Raw genomic sequence first — 23928 nt, 5'->3', positions numbered from 1 at the left:
TACGCGATATTTCATGGCTTACGATGGTACCTATGCAAAGTAACACCTTATAAATTATGGAGTTATTATTATTGCAATATTGAAGTTCCGTTGCGGCCCGTTAATCGGCGCGCTGTACATTGCCGGCCCGGTCGCTCACCAACGTTGACATCCTTACTGTGAACCGTTATTGCACTCGTATTTGCGAAAATTAATAATTAAGGTTAAATGTATTGCGCTTTAATAAGTTGGCTTGTTTTGTGACTGCCAAATAAGAAGTGTCCCTGGTCGGATGACTGAATTGATTACAATAATATTTTAAAGAGAGTGTTTTTGTAGAAATTTTGCTGACAATAAACAAAATTACTACTATGGTCATGAATTTAGCCACTTTCTTAAATAAATCACGGGCTTAATTAGTATCTTAATAATAGTCATGATACCTTGAGATGTAAATAAAAAATGTGTCTGAATATGTAGGAGCATACATCCGCAGGGCAGCTTGTGGCGAGCTGTTTGTGAGTAGCGACACAACGGAACCTGAATGCCCTAGGGGTTCACTCTTTACGGGGACTCCCAGCTCTTTCTTGCCTTACCTGGCTGGCTAGAGAGGGGTCGCTAGAGCTATATGCTCGGGGGTGGAAGTGTCTAATGGCGTAATAACGAGGAAACCCGCTCCGGGTCTGTGACCCGCGATGGTGAAATCGGTGTCGCACCTCTCTACACCCCTAGCCACTCGCACTGGTGTTGCCCACCTGCTGTCAATCGCGACGGTATCATAGGGGGCCCATCTAGTGAGTGGCGAGTCACCGCCTGCCAATTTATTTACATCACCATGTGTAGAGAGGCAGGTGCCATAGTTTACCGGATAATTTAAGGAACTGGTCCACGTAACAATGTCTCATATATATTATAATAGTCTAATTGATTTTACACACATACTTGCAATAGTTCTGCATCTACTTTGGATTCTTCATGTCTGTTCTCCCATAGAGCAGAGGTGAATGATCCCTAGTAGATGCCCCATCACTTTGTAGATTAAAGTTCTCAAGAAGGCCTCTGCACGTTGGACCTGTGTCCCCGTTCACGCCTTTAAAAAGGACCGGGTCTCTTCGCATGAAGTTAACCCGTGAATGAAAAGAAAAAAAAAAGTCATGATACTAGTTCACCAAGTCGTTGATATTAACCATGCGCGCTGGTTACTGCAGGTTACGCAGCATGGGAGCACTGGATTTCAATCAAAACGTCTCTCATAAACGAAGAGCCTTGACTGGCGTACCTTTAGAAGTATCCTGTAGGTTTATACTCTCCTAGTGTTTTGCGTAACCATCGTTTACTGTGTTGTATTCACCGTTAGCGCGTTAAGTATGCCGCCCATAATAATAATTACGAAAAAATTATGTATTCATGAACCCCTGTTACTTACACATTTTCTATTAGAGATGGCGACCATAGTCATAAAGTATAAAGTAACTGTCCTGGATCAGGTTAGGCGTAATGTAATGAGAAGGACTGATTTTTCATTAAAATTCCTTTCGCCAAATACACATTCAATTTTCTGCTTACATCTTCAATGTAATCTATACAAGAAGCCGCTCTGTTTACAATCCTGTTATAATGTTTTTACCCTGATTCTTGTATTTGTCGTTAGATATACCTTCCAAGTTATGAACCATAATATGAACTCAAAATACTAAAACTGTGTATTATTTTCAATATAAAATAGACCGAATCACATATAATATGTACTTGCTAATTATTTTTATTCAAAGTTTTGCAAAATAACAATTAATTAACAAAACCTGTCTCTCGGATACTTCTGACTTGAATGAGATGCTATTACCGATACTAAGCATTACGTAAGCGTGTCTCAACAAATCTGTCCGACATCTTTGTATTCTGTCATTAAGACAATTAGTTAAAAATGTAGTTTTATTTCACCGGCCACCAGTTTACAAGCAGTCGCGTCCTTGCTGCGACTCGCGAGCTGTCTGCTGTTATTTATCGGCTATTTATTTATTTTGCAACACGCTGCTCGCTTCGATTATTATCGCGCTAATTATGGACGAAAAACCTCCCATGTAGACATGTAGACCGGTTACATGAGTCCCTGGTAACGCGCTCGAAATACAACTATTGAAATTAAAGTTAATCGCTGTAAATAATTATCAATCGGAGCGATAACAATCAGACCGCATTTACAGACAGGTCACAAAAAAACTACTTTATTTTATATGTCTGGGAGGCAAATAATTGGATAATTAATAGTTTTATTGCATTGGAAATCCTTTTAATTAACATGTTGTACGGAACAGCCAGGAATCAGTTTTTTTAAGTATTTCATAAATACAGTTAATTCATTGATTCGCAAACCTTAAGAGTACAGTTGGTCGTATGTTTGAGCTCTCCTGTTCTCGGACCTATTCACATCAACTTGTCATATCGGTTTTCAATTAAATTCTTAATGAGTACGTGCTCCAACAATAAATCAAGATTATCGTCTCAAGAACAGTGTGGCTCATTGTTAAATGTTTTCTCCGTCGGTTGTCTTCTTCGAGGTCAATATCAATAAAACTCGACCTCGTGATTTTAGTCAGTAATTTTGGAGACAAAATTCTCGTCGTCTGGTTTTGGTGCATTTGGCGCACATTTAAATGGATATTACTTCAAATGTTAGCTAGTCGAGATACAGGGTTTATTCAAATCTATTTAGAATACAATTTAAATTCATGACAAGGTGACAGCAATGTCATAACAAACCTTCGACAGACCCGACATCAATGCAATCATCCTTATCAGAGGCAGAAATAACAGCACCATGTAAATGTTAGCATATCTCTCTAAAAATACCAGCGACCTATCTGAGGGTATGAGATCTAGTAATGCATGCAAATCTGTTCTCGTGGGTGGTCGGCACAATCGCATCGCCTCGGTGTTATTTATCTTGCTGTAGTACATGTGTTATACATAGGACACGTATCCCGGCTCCCTAAGCCGGTTCCGCAGCCTCGCCGGCACTCTTCAGGCAATTTCAACCGCTCTGCCTATTTTATTGCTTCATCGGCAATGACCTGATTTATGGGTAAACTCCATTTATAAGCATTTTAAAATTTATTTTGGTTCGTTTTTAAATTAATTATAATTTCACCTGAATAATTTATATTTTAGAGCAATGTTTGCCAAAAACTACAAAAACGTAACTATAAACGTAAACTATGTGAGGAATTCGATTGACTGTGAGTTAGCCTCATACTGTTCTGCATATGATAGCAATCATTTTAGTGCTAAAGCAGTTCCATACTACATATGCAGTTATAAAGTACAGTTTTCTGATAACCATCGTTGATTTCATTGGATCATTACTAATTGACAGCTAAACCACCCGAAGGTGTTATTCCTTTAATTCATGGTGATTTAATTTTCCATTTTAATTGTTAATTAGCGAAGTAAGCATGCCGCTAACGAAGTGATAAATCATTGGATATTGCAACATATATGTATGTACTAGATCCTCTCTGTTACCACGCTGGCCGCTGCCGATACAGGGTGCACTCACTGCGTGCGCTCGTATCAATTATTCATGAAGAGTTGCGATTGCCTCGAGACATTTAGCAAGCTTATTTGGCGAAATCGTCATTCCATTTGATAAATTATTTTGCATTGCAATTTACAAACGCATACTTTAAATGCTGAGGAAATAAATGAGCATATAAATTACAGTTTATCAGCTTTCTCCTAATTATATTTAATAGTGAGATTAAAAATCCAGATCCGGGGATAAATAAGTTACACTGATGCTTACTTAGCAGTGCCTTAGGGCCAAAGATCACGTATTAATAAGGGCCAGTGGTACCAGGGCAGCAGCGGGCCGCGGCGGCCAGGTCTCCAGCCGCGCGGGTCATGAGAATGCGATCGGTCTCGATCCCTGCCTTACCGTCCGTCGTGAAAGTTCACAGTCCCGGTTAGGTTATACGTAATTATTGTCGGAATTGCACACTTAATATAACTATACAAATATGGTGGCATTTCGCTGAGCATTAATACGTACTACGACAGAAACCATTTATTACGTGTTCTTTACGCTGTTGTAGCTTATTTAAAAATGTGTCTGAGCCTGAGCCAAAGTGAGTGTGTAGTTTTTCTGATGCGTAAATATTGGCTGATGTGTAAGTTTCCCCTACGTCGTTACCGTGGTATATCTTAACCTTTATATATGGTTTACGGCTAATCGGCTAATAACTTCGAATAATTTTCTGTTTCATGTGTGTTTGCTATCCACATCGCATTGTTTACGTTTGCGATGGGCGTAAGGCATGCATCGCGGCACGCTCGGCAGACTGCGGCCGCGAGCTGTCTCTAAAAAATCCACGTCAGTCATAAAACATTGCAATTTATCGCAACTCGTAACTAATAGATGCAATGAGCATGAGCATAACTTAAAATTTGTACAGCGTATAATATGATTAGTATAGTGCAATGTCAAAATCTTAAATTGACAAAATGAAAGGTTCCGTAATCTCTATCACATTTCAAAATATATTGAAGGCAGTAATTTGAAATGATCACCTATGCGGCGGCTGCAGGTTCTGTATTGAATAGGTTTGTTCTGTCGGTGGCGTAATGCGGCTCGGGGGCTACGTCGTAAAGTTCTCTCATTATGTCTGCGCTGTACATATTTGACGAGACCTCACCAATTTCACAACAACTCATGCATTTACATCAAACATTGAACATTTATCGCATACATATCTTGTTTACGAGCATTGTTCGAGTGCGTAATGTAACAAACATCACAGGGTGTACCATCACATCTTACTGGAATATGATAGAAGTTGTGAAAGACAGATCGCTACGTTTTGCGTTGTCACGCTATCACGTCTGCAATACGTTACTTTGAAAAGAACCACAGGTTAGGGCCATAGGAATCTATAAAAATGTTGAAGCAAATTGTACTCAACATCGCGATTTAGTAATCTATGATAGTGATCCAGTATTATGTGTCCAGTGCAATAGTAATACAGCCGGAGGATGTAGCTTTTTCATTTTTATACTTATTTAAAATGTAAGCATAACTTACCATATATATTACATATATGTTTAAGATACGAAGTGCATTGCAATTTGAATCTATTTAAATTCGCCAGTGAATTGAGATTCAATGCTTACACTGACATCGACCGGGTCCGGGATTATGATTTATTAGTTCTCCTGGATTGTTTCTGATTTGTTTTCTTTTGTTGTGTCTTCAGGTATAACGTACCTGTCCGGGGAGAACTTCCTGGACGTGCTGGACAACGGCGTGGAGCTGTGCCAGCTGGCCGCCGTCATCCACGACCGCGCGCGCGAGGCGCTCGACCAGGGCCTCATAGTTGGGGTACGTCTATTGAACTTCAACGTTTCATTACGATGAGAGTTTTTACTATAAACAAACTAACATTAAGCCATGAATTCAATACAAAACAATCTTGTGTCGCCATCGTTTTTTCCAATATTAATATAAATATATAAATTAATATAAATAAAAATAAATAATAATATAACGCTGACATTCGGGAAGTAAGCAATAAATTGAAAGTGAGCTCCCCTCTTACCCGTACCTGGTCGCGCTTGCAGGCGGTGCCTCAGATCCGCGGGCGGTGCTGGCAGCGCGCGGCGCGGCGCAGCTTCTTCTCGCGCGACAACACCGAGAACTTCATCACGTTCTGCCGCGAGCTGGGCGTGCACGAGAACCTGCTGTTCGAGAGTGATGACCTTGGTAAGAGCGTAAACACTGGTAGGAAAACAATTTAAATTGTCGTTAGCTGGTTTCGTATTCTTTAAATTATTGTGATTTTGAATTCGATTCTCTTTTGACTGAAGTTAGGTATGCTGGTAAACAAAGGAGATAAAGTAACGTAAATGTTTTCCAAATAATCCATAAATTTGAATATAGTATTTTTTATAACTAATCCACTCACCTTATGCGAACGACTTGATAGCATTAAGAACCAAAATTGTAACGAGTAGGTACGTGTAAAAGTGGATAACTGACTTGTGTACTCTGCTCGTAGTGCTGCACAACCAGCCGCGGCAGGTGATTCTGTGCCTGCTGGAGGTGGCGCGGCTAGCCACGCGCTACAACGTGGAGCCGCCGGGGCTGGTGCAGCTGGAGAAGGAGATCGCGCTGGAGGAGCGCGACTCCGGCCTCGACTCCGCCATGTCCACCACCGCCTGGCAGTTCCGCGACGCCTCCCCGCTGCCCACGGACAAGTGAGTAACTTATTCTTACCACGAAGAGTAGCATGAAGTGCAGTAATCATTACTCAAAGTTAAATTACAAAACTTATGAGGTTTTTTATGTATTACATGAATATATTATTTTCGACAGGTCCAACAAAGATTCAACACCTGCCAAGAAAGATTCCAATGACAGTAAGTGGGCTCAAATAATATCTATTAATGTTGTGTGACAGACTTATATCTAGTTTAAGTAACCATAACATTTTTGGGAAGAAGATTTATCCCAATCACTGGCTATAAGACAAAAAACAACTACATGTTTACTAGCCTACCCAACATGCTCTAATATAATCATTTTGCAGCACAACAGCTATCAGTCGAAGACAACGCAGACGCCGAGAGCACCAAGTCCGAGGGCACCGTGGCCAGCACCGACTCTGACGTGCCGCTCAAACCTACTAATGAATTGGATAAGAGGGTACGATGGAAATAGAAATTACTTTTCTTATTTGAATTTGCGTAGTATATCCACAATGGTTATGTTTCACGAGTGGTTTTATGTTTTATAATCAGGTGCAGCTAGTGACACGTCTGATGGAGCGCGGCTGCAGCTGCAGCTCTGGCAAGTGCTCCAAACTATTGAAGGTCAAGAAGGTCGGTGAAGGCCGCTACAACATTGCGGGTAGAAATGTTTTCATCCGGGTACGTCACTGTTATTCACTTTGTAAAAGCTTACCATTATTAGGTAATAATATGAGATAACTAACATTATGCCGTCATTCTGCTGCAGCTGCTGAAGGGTCGCCACATGATGGTGCGCGTGGGCGGCGGCTGGGACACGCTGGAGCACTTCCTGTCGCGCCACGAGCCCTGCCAGGTGCGGCTGGTGACGCCGGGCCGCCGCGCCGTACTGCCGCTGCCCGCGGACCCCGCCCCGCTCCCCGCCCCGCCCCTCACCCCGCCACCCGCCCTGACCCGCGCCTCCCCCCGCGCTTCTCCCACGCACGAGCCCTCCGCCAACGGCACCATCTCACCCATAGACAGCAAGGCTTCCTCCATCAGTGGCAAAACCTCACCTGTAGAGTTACGCAGTGGCAGGTCCACCCGCGCCTCTAGTAAAGCCAGCAGCGGCAAGAGCTCCCCGCTTCCTGATTCTAGACGCACTTCCACCCCCAACAAGCCGGCCGCCGCCAGGAGCCTGCGATCCGCTTTGACCTTGCCGCTCCGAGCAGACTCCGTGGATGGCCGTCAGCCAAAGTCTCCAGCCCCGCGCACCAGGAAGCAATCTGCGCCTTCGAGCTTCAGCACTCCCAACACGCCCACCGGCAGATCAGTTAGAACGCCGCCGGTAGAGCACAGAAAATCATTCACATCCACTTCCTTCACTAACGCACCTAAAAAGTCCCGCAGTATGAGTCTAGCACACGTGCAGAAAGATGAGAAAAGAACTTTCTGTGGCACCGAGAGGCTCAACCAGGTCAAGAAGAATAGAAGCACTAGCGCCGTCAGCACGCCGACAGACGCGGGGGCTCGCAAGGCCCGCAGCCAGAGCCTCGCCTCCACACCTGTCAACGAGCCGAAGAAGACATTTAACGGCACGAACGGTTTCCCAAAAAAGACACGCAGCATGAGCCTGGCAACCCCGACTGATTTCAAGCCTCTCAACAAGAGTATTTCTATAAACGGAGCGATGACGCAGGCCGCCATCGAGGAGAGCATCAGGTTGTCGCTGGCGGCGAGCATCGCCGACGACAACTCCTCTAAGAAACCTTTTTTGCACATCAAAGCCAAATACCGGAGTCCCCCGCCGCGGGAGGTGCCCCCCAGATAATCGCGAGCCCGGCTATTCATCATTCCATTAGTTTTAAAGTTTGACACTTAACTACGCATCGTAATAAAGTTCAATTAGTTTGGTTACTCTAAGCATTATTTAGATCTCTTAACTGAGCAATCTCATGTTTATCATCTCTTAGTATTTAAGTAGTCGCTCTAATTTAAACCACACATTCATGCACTCCATCTGTACGGGAGAACTAGTCATAATGAATTTGTTATTGTAATTATAATGATACGCTACAATATAGTATAATGATAATTGTTCCAACTGCAATATTGTATCTAATAATTTTCATTATTTTTAATTTTAGTTCTGATTTTTTTATTTTATCTTCTTTAATTTTACTTGATGTGTGATATATTTTAAAGATTCGCATTTCTTTTATTTAAATAAAGTTAAGTGATTATGGTAGATTTGGTTTTGAGTTTTGTTTATTTTATTTAATAATTTGATTCGTCTCTCAATAAAATGTGATATTGTAACATAGATCGTAATGACGCGATCCTTACTATCATATTTGATTGTTTGACTGTCGGTACTTGATTATTGTTAGTGTTCAGTGGCGCACGTTAGTCATATAGTTAGGGTAGTATAACATACAATTGTGGCCTCTCACGCACATGCGACCTCCACGGTACAAATAATGTTGTTTAGTCCACACAAGGTATATTTTCATACGAGACGATAGAACATATTTTTGCACTGACGTTAGTTATACTAGCACTAGATATACACTATTTGGGTCCTCAGACATTAAAATACTGTGTTCATAATCATAATCCTATGGTGGTATTAATAGGCATAGCGTTGTATGAATAATTACTTGTTAATCCGACAGTTTATTATATTTCTAATTCGCTTTATCTTAACTAGTATCTACTTATTATAAGAAATTTTAACTTACCTCGTGTAATTGACCTCTTTGTCATTTAACTTTGCACCAGCCGCGTCGTATTTAATTTATCTCTCAGCTATATTATGGACGATATATTTAGACCTAGGGCGTTAGAATTTGACAGATGTCTTCCACGACACCAGAACAGCCAGAACTTTGAACTCTTTCTCTTTTCGTGTAGACCAGATTTAGGAAAACAAAAGTATACGGCATCATAGGCCAGCACGTTGACAATAATTAGTCGATGTTTAGAACCGTGTGTAATGAAAAAAATAATATTAAATTTTTATGCACCAATTAGTAACCGCCTGTAACAGTGGGTACCGCCTTTTTCCGCAGAGTATATTCCCAGTCGTCACTAAGTAATTAATATATCACATCAGTACGTTATCGTTATAGTATCGTTTTGGTCTTATTGACGTCTAGCGTAGTCATTAGTCTTGGGTCAGAATTACAAATGATAATCAAGAAAATAAGGAGCTTAGAATTATACATATTCCACAAGTGATATATTCTATGTAACTGCCAATCTACCTACCAGCAACACTGTGCCAACGGTTAAGTTATATGTACGGTTGTTAATAAACATTTTGATATTCAATAGTCTTGTTGTTTTATTTGTGCACTTTTGTATTCGCACTGCGTAATTAGCTGCACTCAGTATCTCATTCGCAATGTATCGACCAGCAAATCTATCAAGTTTGTGCTTAGGTAGCAGTTACCTAGCGCGTACATGCTGTGACACACTAATGTTCAAATGCTCACTTAGTACTTCAGTAAGCAAATGCAATGTAAGTACCTGAGTATTATTGTTATTGATAGTAACACCTACGTCCTGAGCATGTTGGCCTGTACGTCCTGACCCCGCCGCTATGTCCGCAGTGCACGGCCCGCGCGCCCGCCCCCCGCGCGCCGCCGGTCCCCGTGCGGGGCTCCGTGACGCCGCACAAGCGCCGCTACACCTACTACAAGAAGATGTTCAAGCCCATGTGCTACGAACTGCCGCAACCACTCAAGATATCACTCGTCTAGCACTTTTAGGAAATATTTCTTTCATACCAATTCAGTATTCTTAGCTTGATAAGAACAAAACGTCAGTTAGGAAAAAAATCATCCATGCAATAATCTGCCCGAAACAATGTTGAAAAATTTACCCGGGAAAGATTAATCAAGCAAGTTTATCAATTTTTACCTTAATATTAAAACTAGAGATGTCACGAATATTCGGCTACTATTACGTATTCGGCCACGTTTTTTTCTAGTATTCAAATACCAAATTATTCGTTCGTTGACCGCTGTTTCACAGTTCTTTGAGAATGAAAGAACTTCTCTGATAATGTTTTATTTCATAATTATCTGACACGCGTGCTTTGAAGTTATTTACCTACTCGCAATCGAAACAACACTATCAAATAGGCGCCGGTTTTGCCGCTGTAGCGCAATGTGGCAGACAGGTTGCGAGTGTTTATTATTTTTTCCTAAGCGCTCGACAACTTTCGACAAGGGTATATTTAGCGCCGAATATTGAGTGCTTCGGCCTACACCGCTGCCGAATATTCGGCCAAATCACTATTCGTGGCAACTCTATTTGAGACTAACTTTCATAGACAAAGCAATTAAATTTACTCGTTCGGTGAATTACCCACAAGATTCTAGTCAATTTCTTAGTTTTACAATGAAACTAATAAATACGAAACTTTTGATACTTTTGTTAGAGGCGAACACCTGTGATTTTAATTACCTATAACGTTTTGTATTGGACTAGATGAGACTGGCTGCTTCCTTAGGTCACCGCCGGCTTCCCCCCTCAGCTTAGGGCTCTGAGGCGATCCTGAAGTCTATGGTGTTAAAGGATCAGCTAACACACTTTGTTTCAGTAAATAAAACACATCATTATTAAGATTTAAGACTTTATTTATTAAATACCTCAATCGGTAATACAAAATAATTAGAAATTAAGTATAAAATTAATTTTAAGGTAGGAATGACTGAATAAATGCCACAAGAATATTTAATTGTTCACATTATTTTTTGGAAAACTCTAGTACCATCCGTTTTTAAAATCAAGTAGAGAGCTGTTTCAATTGTGCTCTTGAAATGTAAAGCGCTAATTAAATAAAATATGTTTGGCGATATTTATGAAAATCTCCTTTTATCTGGATTCGCAAGTATTATTATAGTACGAGAATGTTTATCTAAGTAATGTTAAGTGCGTGCGAACTGTTTACAGGCAATAGTAAATAGAATTTATTACTTCTAGCTATTTCCTTAGACTACAGTAAATAGGCAATTTCATTACACGCGATGTTGTCAGTACACGATAAACTATATAAACATAACTATGTTTAGTATTATGTTATAATATAAAAACTAAACGCTAAGTGTGTCTGAATACTCGAATACATTGTGCGCACACGGCGCAGGCCGACACAGGACACTCGCAAACACACGCTTACATAATTAAGTTGCATTCACACACATACCATCCAACACTTGTGTAGCTCACTGGAGTCAAGTGAACCCAGCATAGTACCTAGTTGATGTCAGTGTCGTCTGCCACCGACTACATATTCGAGTATCTCTTACTGCTACACCTACGAATATTGTAAATAATAGTAGTCATCTCATTTAATACATTTTGGTAAAGTCACTCCGTGTTATTGATTACATCATTTGGCCAATAAAACTTAAATATACTTACATATAAGTATCGACGGGACATCATCAGTAAGTCGACAGTGATATATTTGTAGTATTTTCAAGAAAAAAATACATGAATAAGCATGTTATTGTATCTAACTAGCTGGGACATGGGACCCCTGAGATTTATCAAAAGATTGCGCAAGAAATTATAAATTAATACAATACAATATAATTAAACAGTATTTTAATTTGATGCACAAGGAAAACTAAAATAAAAACTTTTTAAAATACATGTAAAAGCAAGGATTTAAAAATGTACTGTAAAATTGTATATTATTTCGTTTTACTGTTCATCCTAGTGATTTCTGATAGTTTTCGATCTTATTGCATTTCTGCTGTAGCACACGACATACAATCTACTCGGAACACGCCAGGAAGCCGCTAGTAAAAAGAACCTATCATAGGAATAGGTATTATAAAACGTCTATTTGACTCGATAAAAAAAATATTCACTTCACTCTGTCACGCGTAGCTAAACTATTTGAAAAAATATTCTGGCCAGTGATAAAGTTGGTAATAGGTTTGAAAACCAACTTGACCAAAAGTTAGTGTAGAAAGGTGATTTGCCATTGAAATACCGGTAGTCTCCCAGAGGCCCACAGTAGTTAATGAACATTTAGCCGAAGTCGCGGCTCCCAGTAGCGCGGGCCGGGCGCGTGTCGCGTGTCGCGTTACTTCTTCTTGCTCTTGCCGAGCGTGAGCGTGTGGTGTGACTGCAGCGTCTGTTGCTTGCGGCGGTTGAACTCGATGGTGTCGTCCTCCACCTTCTTGCGGAGCTCCTCGAGCCGTTTCTTCTCATCCGTGTGATCTTTCTTCAGTTTGTCGAATTTCGCGTGTAACTGGAAGTATAAATGTCGTATGATTATATTTTAAAAGGGTATAAAAATATTTTTTAAATCACCGCTAACTCCTGAACGTTAACCGACTTCTAGAATGTTGAGTTGTTAAACTTTCTAAAACCAATTTCGCTTGCTACTGTGGCCATTTCCGTGACACATGTTTCTCTTCCACCCATTTAATTGAGTTGTATAAAGCATCAGTATTACAGTACGAGTGTGGTCCTACCTCCTTCTCAGCCTCCTTGAGCTCGGCCTCCTTCTCCTTGACCCGCTGCACGAACATCTGCCGCATTTCGTCCTCCTTCTGCTGCAGCTCGGCCAGGTGGGCGCTGCGCTTCTGCTCGAATGTCTGCTGGAACGACACCTGCAATACCCAAACAAATTGGCGATTGTAGTAATATCATTGATATTAACTAAGTAGAACTATGGTGTGTGTTCCATGTTTCGGAAGGCACGTTAAATTGTGGGTCCCGGCTGTTATTCCTACATCTTTGACAGTCGTTACAGGTAGTCAGAAGCTTGAAAGTCTGACAACCAGACTGGTACTTAGCTAAACCCGGTTACTGGAAGCCGACCCCAACATAGTTGGGAAAAGGCTAGGCCGATGTGGTGTGTTTTTATGAATTTTATCGCCTTCCTAGTGTCTGTCAATAACAACTCTGTATTTCGAGACCAATAGTCAACTAAGTCTATCTAGACAAGTAGCATTCGTATAAGCGCTAACACTGAACGAATTGTTGAGGGATTTTCTTTAGAGATATTCGATTGTCAATAACGCTTGTACAAGTTCCGGTCGCTGATCTAGACTCAGTTGCCATGTAAGTGCGCAGTGTGGGTGTACTGACGGGCTTGTTGTCGGCGTCCACGTCGGTGAAGCCCATCTGCTGCAGTCTGCGGCGGCGGTAGAGCTCGTAGTGTCGCGCGTGCGTCTTCTCGCGCAGGTCCTCCATGTTGGTGCGGATCAACATCTCGCGCAGCTTCACGAAGTCGCAGTGGGACTCGTTCTCCACTGCAACAGAAACACATTCACTTTTACATTATGATAACTCCAGATATTTCGTCTTTTTTAGCTAGATCACGAGGACTAGACAGAAAGAAATGGACCTTGAAAAGTGCGTGAGTTTGGGGTCAATGTAATGTTCCTATGTATCAGATCGCAAGTAATTGTGAAACACTGTTACCCTGCACGGTCCCCCAGGGGTACTGCCTGGCGCGGACAGTCTTGTTCCCGATCTTCACGAAGTCCGTGGACCCGACCACTGCGAAGGGAATGTGCGAGTTCATGACGCTGTTGACCTCCGTCACCGACTCGTCGTCCACCGGGAACTGGTAGATCTCCACAGAGTTCGCTTGCAGCTCTTGCATTATTTTAGACTGGAATTTATTATTTTATGCGTTAGTAATGATAAATCTCGTTAATTAATCTGAGGTAATAGAAATATTCTTAAACCAATAAGACTAAAGTGTACTTCAAAATGGGTTTTAAAAGTTATGGGTAGTGGGTGTGTTTCGAGATATACTACTTACAAAATCAAAATAACATAGTTCTTGCAAACTCACTTAAAATATTAGTTATTAAAAAGTTAGCTCATACCAAGTCAAACATAAAGAGGTATTTTTCTAACTTATCTGATAGTTTTCATGTCTTTCTTTACACCTTGAATGAAGATAAATACTGTCTAGCAAAAGACGGCCGACAACACGTGTTCACAATAACAACCTCCTAGCATAGTGCAGTGAGTCATACTACAAATAATACTTTGTATGTGGTAATGAATCACTTGAACATGAATTACATATTAACGAACTAAATGTAAATATACAATGTATGTAGCTTTTGTGTACATGTGCCTTACGAGAAATTAGAAATCCAGTGTTGCTATAGATAAATAATTATTTGTTAATTACATAATTATTATATTTTTCATTACAGGTATATGGATAATTTTAATAAGATCAATTTATATTCTAAAATAATACCCATATTTCGGTCAGTAAAGTGTAATAGCAATATAGTAAACAATCTTTGAAATAAGAATATTACTTCAATTAGGTTATTTTGTAGCACATTTATCATTTAAAAACCTGTTAAGTGATAATCCATATCTTACAAAGTGTCCTGAATAACAAGTCTGTTTTATTGAACAAAGTTAAACAAGTGATAACATTGTGGTTTACATAACGAGTTTGTTTTATATTAATGTGTCCCATTTTACCCTCAATAAGGAGAACAGATACGACTTGTCAAAAGTATCACTTGCGATCAATCGGCAAAAATACCAAGGAATTACGTTAAGTATGACTTACTGGCTACGTCAAGAAAATTAATGGATATACATATTTGGCATACAGGTGCTATATGTAAATAAGTTTTAGGGGGTATAGACACCCTATTTTTTGACTGAATAAGTTCAACCTAGTAGTTTCCATTGCACTGTTCTTTCCGAGCAGATTAATTTAAGTCCGATGTTCTTCAGTGGAATGAGTTTAAAAAAAAATACACAAATAACGATTCTTACCTTAAACTTCTGCAGCTCAGTCTTAGAGATGGTGTCGGCCTTAGCTATGATGGGGATGATGTTTACTTTCGTGTCCAACTTCTTCATGCACACCAAGTCAATGGACTTGAGGCCATGACCTGGAAACGTACGTTATTACAATTATAAGTTATAACTTTATTCAATGCGATCATTTTAATTCATATGTAAAGGATACTGATACGTAGGGTTGACTCGACACGCCAATACCAGACAGATAAGAATTGTTATCATTTAGTAATTGTTAATTATAAGCCAGGTTTTCCCTACGATTCTTCGAAGTACTATTTTAGTCGTCTCTGTCAAGGCTTTTCCCATCCTATCTTACTAGGACTGCCTCCACTTTACTTTCTTTAATCAAAACAAACTCCTCCTGTGTTAAACAGCGCACGTAAATTAAGAACCAATCGCGAGTCTTATCCCATAAGACTATACAAATAGAAATCTAAGTGTTATATTGTCAGTGTTTATATAGAACGTGGTGAAGTCGTGAAATGGGGCGCCGTACCGTGACGTCGACGACGGCCGCAGCCGCTTCCGTTGTAACCTAAACCTTTTACTTGTGTACTTGTACCATTGCCCATGGATACAACATTATTCCAAACTTTGTTATAGTAAGTATTATAATTGTAGCGAGTTTCAGTCGAAAAGTATCGAAGCAGAATGCTCTGGGTAAGATGAAATTATGTTAGTCTGTCAAGTAAACCAATGTAAACAAAAGGTAAAATTAATTTAGTCAAAACGTTAGAATGAATCATACTTTATCAGACTGTTCTCCTATTTAGTTAAGGAAGCATTAAAAGAGCCGTCGACTAGACAATTAATTATTTCTTGTAGTCGACAAACAAGTACTGTTTAGTATAACACGAAGTAAACGTCAAATTACACGTAAAGTAACGCGTCGGTATCACGCACCGCACAGCGCCGCCGCTCGGCTGCACTTGCCGCTTGTTTACATTCATGCACTGTGTAGTGTTTACTGACGCACAATCACTGGCGTGGAATGTAAAGCGCTTCCTTTATCATGCCCTAATACTTGTCTCGACACTCGCTTTGAGAATGTAATGCTATTGTGATTCGTCTATGTGAATGTGGATGTCACAGTTCTCACACCGATGTGGTACATGTAAAGATACACTCAATACATGTTGAGGTATAAACAGTTTTGTGTTATAAATAGCATCTGTACGTATACTATAACAAACACGGAAAATATAAAGGATAAAAGTACTGGCATACTGACCATGTTTGTATGGAAGCATGACGATTAGCACATGACAGGAATAATAAATATATAGCTTCACAAAAGGAAAGTCAAGTAAATAATGTAGTATTGAAACTGTCAAATTTATGTGTAAGTTAATAAACAAGTTGCATATTCAATTGAATCTGGTGTCGCGAATCCCGTTACAACTCTATGGGGAGCGGAATGGAGAATACGAGGACAATGGTTGTGTGTCGCGCGCGCCCTGAATACATCTGTTTGGTGGCGAGCTGTGCTGTGTCAAGGACAGGTCGTTATGCTGAGCAGGACACGAGCCACTACACCAATATGTAGTGAAAGTTTATATTGTTTTAGTAACCTAAATGTATCAATCATGAACACCTAGAAAATGTTGTGATAAATCAATATCTAATTATGTAGTAATCAGGTTAATATAAACACAATGGTATAAGGATTATGGGAAGAAATTAGTGATCAATTTCATAAACAAGAAAGACCCTTGGTCTTAATAAAAATGAACTCTCTTCATCATCATCATAAATTATTTTAGAGCAACATGCTTCAACCTATTTAATCAAACTTTTGGTACTAGTTTAGTACTAGAGGAATAATAAATTCAACATTGAAAACATATTAATAACTCACCTGTGGGACAAATAAAGTAAAGACAGACATGGAGCCGGCTGTCGTGGTATGTGGGTAGTGCTCGCTTAATCTTCAGCTCTTCCTGAAGGTATGCCTCAAACTGAGCATCAATGTAGTCCACTACTGCTTTGAAACTGTCCTCCTTGTTCACCTGGTCTCCATAGCCAACTGTGTCGCATATTGTTAGCTGCCAAGCAATGATTATTTAAATGTTATTAGAAGGAATAACTTAACAGCTCATTACTACCTTGGAAATATTAGGAATATAGTTCACACTACAATTAATTATTTGGTAAAAAATTACTATACTTAAATATAAGTTTTATTTTAGTTATTCTTTAATTAAATATAAAAATATTTAATAAGGCTTGAATATGGTGTTAGCGCAAGCTAAACTGCATGGTCACATTGTTAAAAAATTAATAAACAGTTTCAAAATTTGAAAAACCACTTCAATGCTATGTCTTTCAAGATAGATTAAAATTAAGAATTTAGGCTAGAAGAAGAAGAAGAAGAGTTACACACCTTCAGTCTGACACTACTCTCCTGCAGCTCATATGTGTGTGCCTTCAACTTGACAGTTGGCAAGTTGTGAGGACTCGGAATGGATTCAAAATTGGTATTGAACAATGAGTCCATGAGAGTTGATTTACCCAGGCCAGTCTCACCTACATAAAATAAAGCAAATGATTAAAAATATTATATCTAAATATGATAAAAATATGTAATTTGTTAACTTGAATTCATGCACCCACCCACTAAATTAAATTAACAAGGTTGCAACAGGGCAGAGACAATGTACCTATGTGGGTGATTAACAAAGTGCTATCATTAGTCATTATTCCCTCACCTATACACAGGATGTTGAACACGAATCCATTTTGCACGCTCTTGTTCACCAGCTGGTCAGGGAGACTGTCGAAGCCGACGTGTCCAGACAGCTTCAGAGTACGCATCAGCGTCTCCATCTGAAATTCATAATATCTTGTTCACGCTATTCCCACAAGCGACTACCGACTGTATCAACCCAACGACCACTCGCAAATGAAATGTAATTGACTCAATTAGCATAAACGAACGCGATGTTTGTTGTTTGTACACCGGTCACAAGGAATGCTCTATTTATTATTTTGTAACTATAATAAACACTATTCAATTCAAACTACAGTTTTTTATCAAAGGAGCAACGCCCTTAGCACGATTTCTTTATTAAAAAGCCTACAAAGACAACTACACTATATAGTATTCATTTACATATAACTGGTATTATTAAATAATCCACTTTAGATGTTAAATTATTGTCTACATTAAGAAATGCACTTAATTTCACTCACTTTTTGTGGCTCAACGTCGATCGCCGCCATGTTTACTTTTTGACTGATTTCAACTAAGTGACATGAACTGTGGTCGCATTCGCATTTCTAGCCTCACTTCACAGTACAGTGCTCCCAAAATAATAGTACGAATTAACAATTATCCTTTTTACTTAGGCAAGCACATTTTATCATTAAATTACATGTCTCATTATTGTTTATTTAAAAAAATCCGCAGAGTCCAATAAAAAAAAAAATGTCTTGGCACATTGAAATTAACAGACTGTGAAAGAATAAACAAAAGAGTTCAATTTAATTTGTCTGATTTATTGCCTACCATTGTCCGACTTTGACTTCACTGATGCTTCAACGGCCTAATATTTGCGTTTTATAACTTTATTTATTCGGTTAAGCTTACAAGAACACATTTTTATTTACAAAGAAAAAAATGATAGTATTTATATTATCATGACATCAATTTTAAATATTAATATAAAAATACTTCTATATAGTTTAAAATAGCGTTGCTCTCAAATGTTGTTTCTTTTTCACAATGAATTAGATATCACATTTTGCATAATTTTCTACCATTTGAAAACTAACCATTTAATTAGTAGGTTTTTAAATGGTAACATTTGAAATATCATGAATGGCAACATCTTCAAAATCCAAAATGGCAGAATGCGACTTCGGTGTGTTATCATGTGAGCCAAGGGAATAATGTTTTCTTGAATTTTATGGTCGTAAGTGGATTTTAAAATTGTGTATCAGTGAATTGTGACATAATAAACCATGGCGGACCTTAAATCGCCGCCGTATAGTGATATTAAAAGACCTGAAGAAGTGGTCAGGATGACGACGAACGATAGCCTGAAATTCGCAGTTCTTATCGGGCTAATTGAAGTCGGACAGGTGACCAACCGGGAGGTGGTGAACACCGTCCTACATCTGGTAAGTCTGCACGCCCCTGCTCCGACTGGTTGCACCACAATTTCTTCAGTGCATCAAAGTGAAATCTTATCAGATTCGTCTTAGAAAGGTTATTAGATTGGAATGACACTGTATTTAGAAGTATATACTTCGTACCTCGTTGTTTTTATGGTCTATCGTACATTTAAAGATTTATGCAAATTGTTTATTCGATTAACAATAACGCAGCAACGTGTGGTCGGCCAAGAGGCGCGTCTATTTTCATTGTTTTTATCGATCGTGTTTGGTCGTGAATCGCAGGATCGCGGCAGCGGCCGGCAAGCGATCTATGTTTGTTTTGATATTTTACTGCCGGCTGTACACTGCTTACTTTCACGGCGAGGCTCAGGAAGCACAACACCTAACAAGCAGTACACGTGAAGCTATATTGTTGATTATTGTAGGTCTCAATAGTCTAAGCTAATTGATGCGTAAAATAATGACGTGGTTTTACCTTGAATATTTAACAATCGTGGTAGGTAGCAATATTTTATAAATATGGGAAGGGCATGTACCTAACACCGCTTCATGTAACTAACACTGCTATTTTAAAATAGTCGAATAAGTCTGTAAAACCCTCGAGAGGACTGAGGACACGAGTACTTTTATTTAATTCGTCGTAAAATTATATGTTGCAAACTGCTAAGATATGTCATGTAATCAGTTATGCGTGGCACATACAGAAATGCATAACTTTAAGAATCCAGTCGGGACAATGAGTGTCCTATAATGCTGATGTACCTGTGACGACCGTGGAACCGAACGACATTAATGGTTCATAGCTAAATGTGGTCTCTAAGCAAAATGTTATCACTTCTAAAATATATTGAAGAATCGTGGTGACGTTCACTAATAATCATTTAGTGGTTTAGTAGGTGGTGAGGTAGGTAGTTAAGTGACAAATGACGAGACATAATACATAATAATATACTGTGCAAAAACGGCGCGGGCGCAGCTCGTTTTAGCTAGGCCCAGGTGGCTTTGTGACGATAAACATATAAATAAAGTCACTTGTTTTTACTTGACGACTTCATATTATTGTGTAAATTGCAAAACAATCCTCAATGTTTTTGTGAGTAGTGTGACAAAATAGTCAAGTTATTTAACATCAGGCAGTACGGAGGTTACACTTATTACGTAATGTACTTGCGCCGGTTGCTGGTGTTACTTTATAATTCAGGATATGGATGCCCTGTTAACACAAGGCTAGTATTTACGTAGAAAGTCGTAAAAATCCTGTAGAACGCGTGTCGAACATTACTTTGGGATGCCCCGCGCTATGGAAAACATTGCATGGGATTTAGGAAAGAGGGTTGATAACTTTCTGAAGGAACCAGCACGAGATAATTTGGCCACCTGTTTTACGTTCAAGCAATTTAATCAAATTTACAAGTCTTCGTTCCTGTTTTTGGTAATTAAAATAATTGCATTGCTAGTGTACCTTACCAGTTCATTGTTATAAAAAAATGCTTTTCCGTTCATGATTGTTTAACGTATAGATTAGACAAAGCAATTTACCACCTGTTTAATTGTAAGTAATGACTAGACAATTGCCTTAAATCGTTATAAGTTGTAGCTTATGTACACATCCGAAATATGGATGTGTACGTAAGCTACAAGGACGTCTACTAAATCACATCTAACAGAAATAAAAATAATTCTGTACATTCTATTTATTTATTTATAATTAGTGACTAATACTATTAATTTGTCTTACCTCTTGCAGTAGAGCCTATTTTGGAACACACAAGCTCCGGTTTATAAATTCAGGAACCGACCCAATGCCGTTATCTAATACCTGAAATTGAGTCACAGTAACAGTTGATAAAGATATCGGGGTTATCGCATAATCAATCGCGATCGGCATTTGAAAATATGCTTTATAATTACAACGACACAATTTCTTCGAACACTTGACCGCGACCTTGCTTCGACCAGTTACGAGGTTTTTCTGTCAACCAACGCAAACCGCTTTTATCGTCATCCGTCTATTAAAAAAGAATTTGAAAGAATTGTTTTATTAGGTAATCAACGGTCTTGTCCTTTTTTGACATCATTTAGAACAGGCTTGGCTGCATAATACATATGGCTGGCGACCTCTACTAGATTAACCTGATTAACCAGCGTGTTAAAGAAACAATTTACCCCTACTTGGTTAAATTGATACCTATTTATACATATTACCGAAGTAATCGAGAATAATTAATCAATGGTAGTTAGGAACAAAAGGTGAGCTACCGTGGTCCGGAAATAATTCCAGTCGTAATGGCGGAGCTGGAAACTAATTAAACGTGACCCGCGCCGGGTATAAGTGATCTTCATCCGCAGCGGGTTAAATGGTACACGGAATACCACTACTAGGTCGCTCGATTAATAAATATGTACAGCTTTAATACTAATTAAAAATTATGCGAATTCATGCAAAACTTTGTGAAATTAAATACTTTCAGTGAAAGAGTGTTCATATATTTTTTAATTTAGTTTCAATTATATTTGTCGTATACTATATTATTAAAAAAAACTCCTTTCCGTATTTATTATATAATCTTTTGCGAGATAAACAAGTGGCGAGGTCGTTCAGCTTAGAAATAGGAATAAACACTACAGCAAAACATCCAAAACCAAAATAATGTAAGAGAACTGAGTGCCAAGCTTTGGGTTTGGGTACAACACGCAATTTACACAAGCTTATGGAAGCCAAGAAATGTGCTCACGGAATGAATGAACACCATCTGAGTGGAAATGATGTCGCTCTGAATAACGCAGTCGATCGTGGCTCCTAGGACTGCCAGGAAATTGGAAAATACTGTTCATTGATTCATATTTGTAGCGGCGGAGAAAATACACAAGCGTGCCGCGAACTACTGCCTGGTGTATGGCACCAACAGGATCAGTGATTAATTACATTCACTGCGCAGAGACTGTGTTGTGTAATACGTGGAATATTAATAGATATTGCAATATAAATAGAGCTCTCGTCTATTTTGAAGCAATGTTGATAACGATAATGCGTTAATCTGTAAAGATACCATGATACCCTTTGTAAGCAATTTACAATGTAATGGAATCTCATTTACTCTATCTAAAGGTGCTTCAGGAGGCGATGATCCGTTCAATCGGTAGATTGGGTACGTTATTGAGGTGTCTTCGACACCATCGCGCCTTTACAGATAACTCTTTCACTACGTGGAATTTATCAATGAAATTAGGCGTACCTTAAAGTCCATATTAAAATTCAGTAGCACGGCAAATAAGTGTCCCCATATCTAATGTGGTGTTATCAATGATTCATTATTAGTACTCAAATTTACTTGTTCGAACAGGCATGGTAATCGATATGATAACATTCCTATTGAAGAAATATTGGAAAATTCGTAAAGCAGGTTCGTATTTGAGTAAGTAGGTATATTGACTAAGAACTAACATACAAATGTTTCAATTTAAAGATCATCAGTAAATAATTTCCTTTATCATGGCGGCACCATTTGAAATTGCAGCACATTTGTTTGAAAAGAAACTATTAAATTTGAAAGTTAGTGTTTACGTAAGCGAAAAATCTAGACGACATCACAAGCTGAACGGAGCGAGCCAGAAGTACTATTGAATTCTAAACTGTCTGTTGTGAAAAGTGAAACGAATACAATACTTTTGTATGAGTTCTGTAAATTCAAAAGATGGTAAGGACAACTCGAAATACTGCGGTGAAATCTATTGAATTCTATTGTACTCTAGAATAGATTTTCTCTTCAGTATTTGGTTTGCATTTGCTTTGCACATACATTCAGTTCTATTATTGTTTTATTAACCAATAGGCTACATAATATTTGAACTCCGGTCCAGGATGGAAGCAAGTCAGCACATTTCTGAAAAATCTCCGGTTATCCTACTATAAAGTCAGCTTTATTGAATGCACGGAACGATACTATTCTTAAACTCGGATAACAATACACTTGTATTGTATGTTATTGTGCGAAGTAATTATGCTTAAGCAGATTCTAAGCCGCTATGAAATTTACTGTAAAAATTATTTAGACACCGCCTTTTGTAATGGCATTTGCATCTTAACGTCAGACGATCTAAGTGCAGGCGTGAGCGGGGCTCGAGCGGAGGCGTGGAGGGGGGGGGGGGGCGAGTAGTGCGCCGAACCAAAAGCGTATCGATTTCACTCGCAAGAAACAGGTGGCGCTACTTGTCTTGACGCAGCCGGTGCATTGCGCGTGCGCATCCACCTGGCAACCATTATGCATTATGCCTCTCGGGATTGTTATTACAGCATTTTAATAGCGTGAACACGTGTGTGGCCTTCCTCAACAAAACACGTTTGTTTTTTGCTGTGTTTTTATTCTGATATGTAGAGTTCTTCAGGTAGGTACCTATCTATAATGTTTGTCTCGGTGTCACATACAAAAAAATACCTTTCAAGTGCGAAACGGACTCGCAATATTAAGAGAAAGACTAATATATAATATCACGCTTCAAATTTATGGCTGTACCAACGCGACGGCTACTCAAAACTCATTTTTATTTTGTGTTCGCGTTGTTTAGTTAACTCGGTTGAGGAGGTAGATATGTAGTCACTCCTTGTAAAACACTGGTATCTCGACATAGTTGGGAAAAGGCTAGGATAATGTTGTTTGTATAGTATCAACAAAAAAAAATCGTAGTGAGATTAGTTAATGAGATAGATATGTTATGATTTTGGATGCATAACTTAAGTTTCGTAAAAAATACATATTTTGGCAATCTCCAATAACTTTAAACGATTAT

General features: G+C 39.0%; 3 protein-coding genes across 10 annotated transcripts in view; 2 read left to right on the top strand and 1 right to left on the bottom strand.

The window, feature by feature from the left end:
• Positions 1 to 9534, top strand: part of LOC113502822 (GAS2-like protein 3) — a 42145-nt gene extending 32611 nt beyond the window's left edge. For both annotated transcript variants that reach the window (XM_026884540.1, XM_026884538.1), the window contains exons 4-10: positions 5229 to 5353; positions 5593 to 5734; positions 6030 to 6228; positions 6347 to 6390; positions 6561 to 6676; positions 6772 to 6900; positions 6989 to 9534. In XM_026884540.1, the coding sequence (XP_026740341.1) occupies positions 5229 to 5353; positions 5593 to 5734; positions 6030 to 6228; positions 6347 to 6390; positions 6561 to 6676; positions 6772 to 6900; positions 6989 to 8029 (1796 nt within the window). In that variant the 3' untranslated portion in view covers positions 8030 to 9534. The remainder of the gene's footprint in view (positions 1 to 5228; positions 5354 to 5592; positions 5735 to 6029; positions 6229 to 6346; positions 6391 to 6560; positions 6677 to 6771; positions 6901 to 6988) is intronic.
• Positions 9535 to 11566: 2032 nt separating this feature from the next.
• On the bottom strand, positions 11567 to 18323 carry LOC113502852 (septin-2). Its single transcript, XM_026884582.1, has 9 exons — positions 18214 to 18323; positions 17730 to 17847; positions 17405 to 17547; positions 16880 to 17066; positions 14992 to 15110; positions 13654 to 13846; positions 13318 to 13481; positions 12699 to 12836; positions 11567 to 12472 (listed from the first exon to the last, which is right to left on the bottom strand). The coding sequence occupies exons 1-9, from the start codon at positions 18241 to 18243 to the stop codon at positions 12305 to 12307; spliced, it is 1260 nt and encodes a 419-aa protein (XP_026740383.1). The 5' UTR covers positions 18244 to 18323; the 3' UTR covers positions 11567 to 12304.
• Positions 18324 to 18842: 519 nt separating this feature from the next.
• The window catches only part of LOC113502961 (neurobeachin), a 363451-nt gene continuing 358365 nt past the window's right edge, over positions 18843 to 23928 (top strand). For 5 of the 7 annotated variants that reach the window (XM_026884732.1, XM_026884730.1, XM_026884728.1 and 2 more), the window contains exon 1: positions 18843 to 19143. In XM_026884732.1, coding sequence (XP_026740533.1) covers positions 18985 to 19143 — 159 coding nt within the window. In that variant the 5' untranslated portion in view covers positions 18843 to 18984. The remainder of the gene's footprint in view (positions 19144 to 23928) is intronic. The other 2 variants (XM_026884734.1, XM_026884733.1) reach the window with 1 other exon arrangement.

Source organism: Trichoplusia ni, chromosome 18, assembly GCF_003590095.1.
Source record: "Trichoplusia ni isolate ovarian cell line Hi5 chromosome 18, tn1, whole genome shotgun sequence".
Lineage (NCBI taxonomy): Eukaryota > Metazoa > Arthropoda > Insecta > Lepidoptera > Noctuidae > Trichoplusia > Trichoplusia ni.
This window is presented reverse-complemented; position numbering and strand designations above follow the sequence as displayed.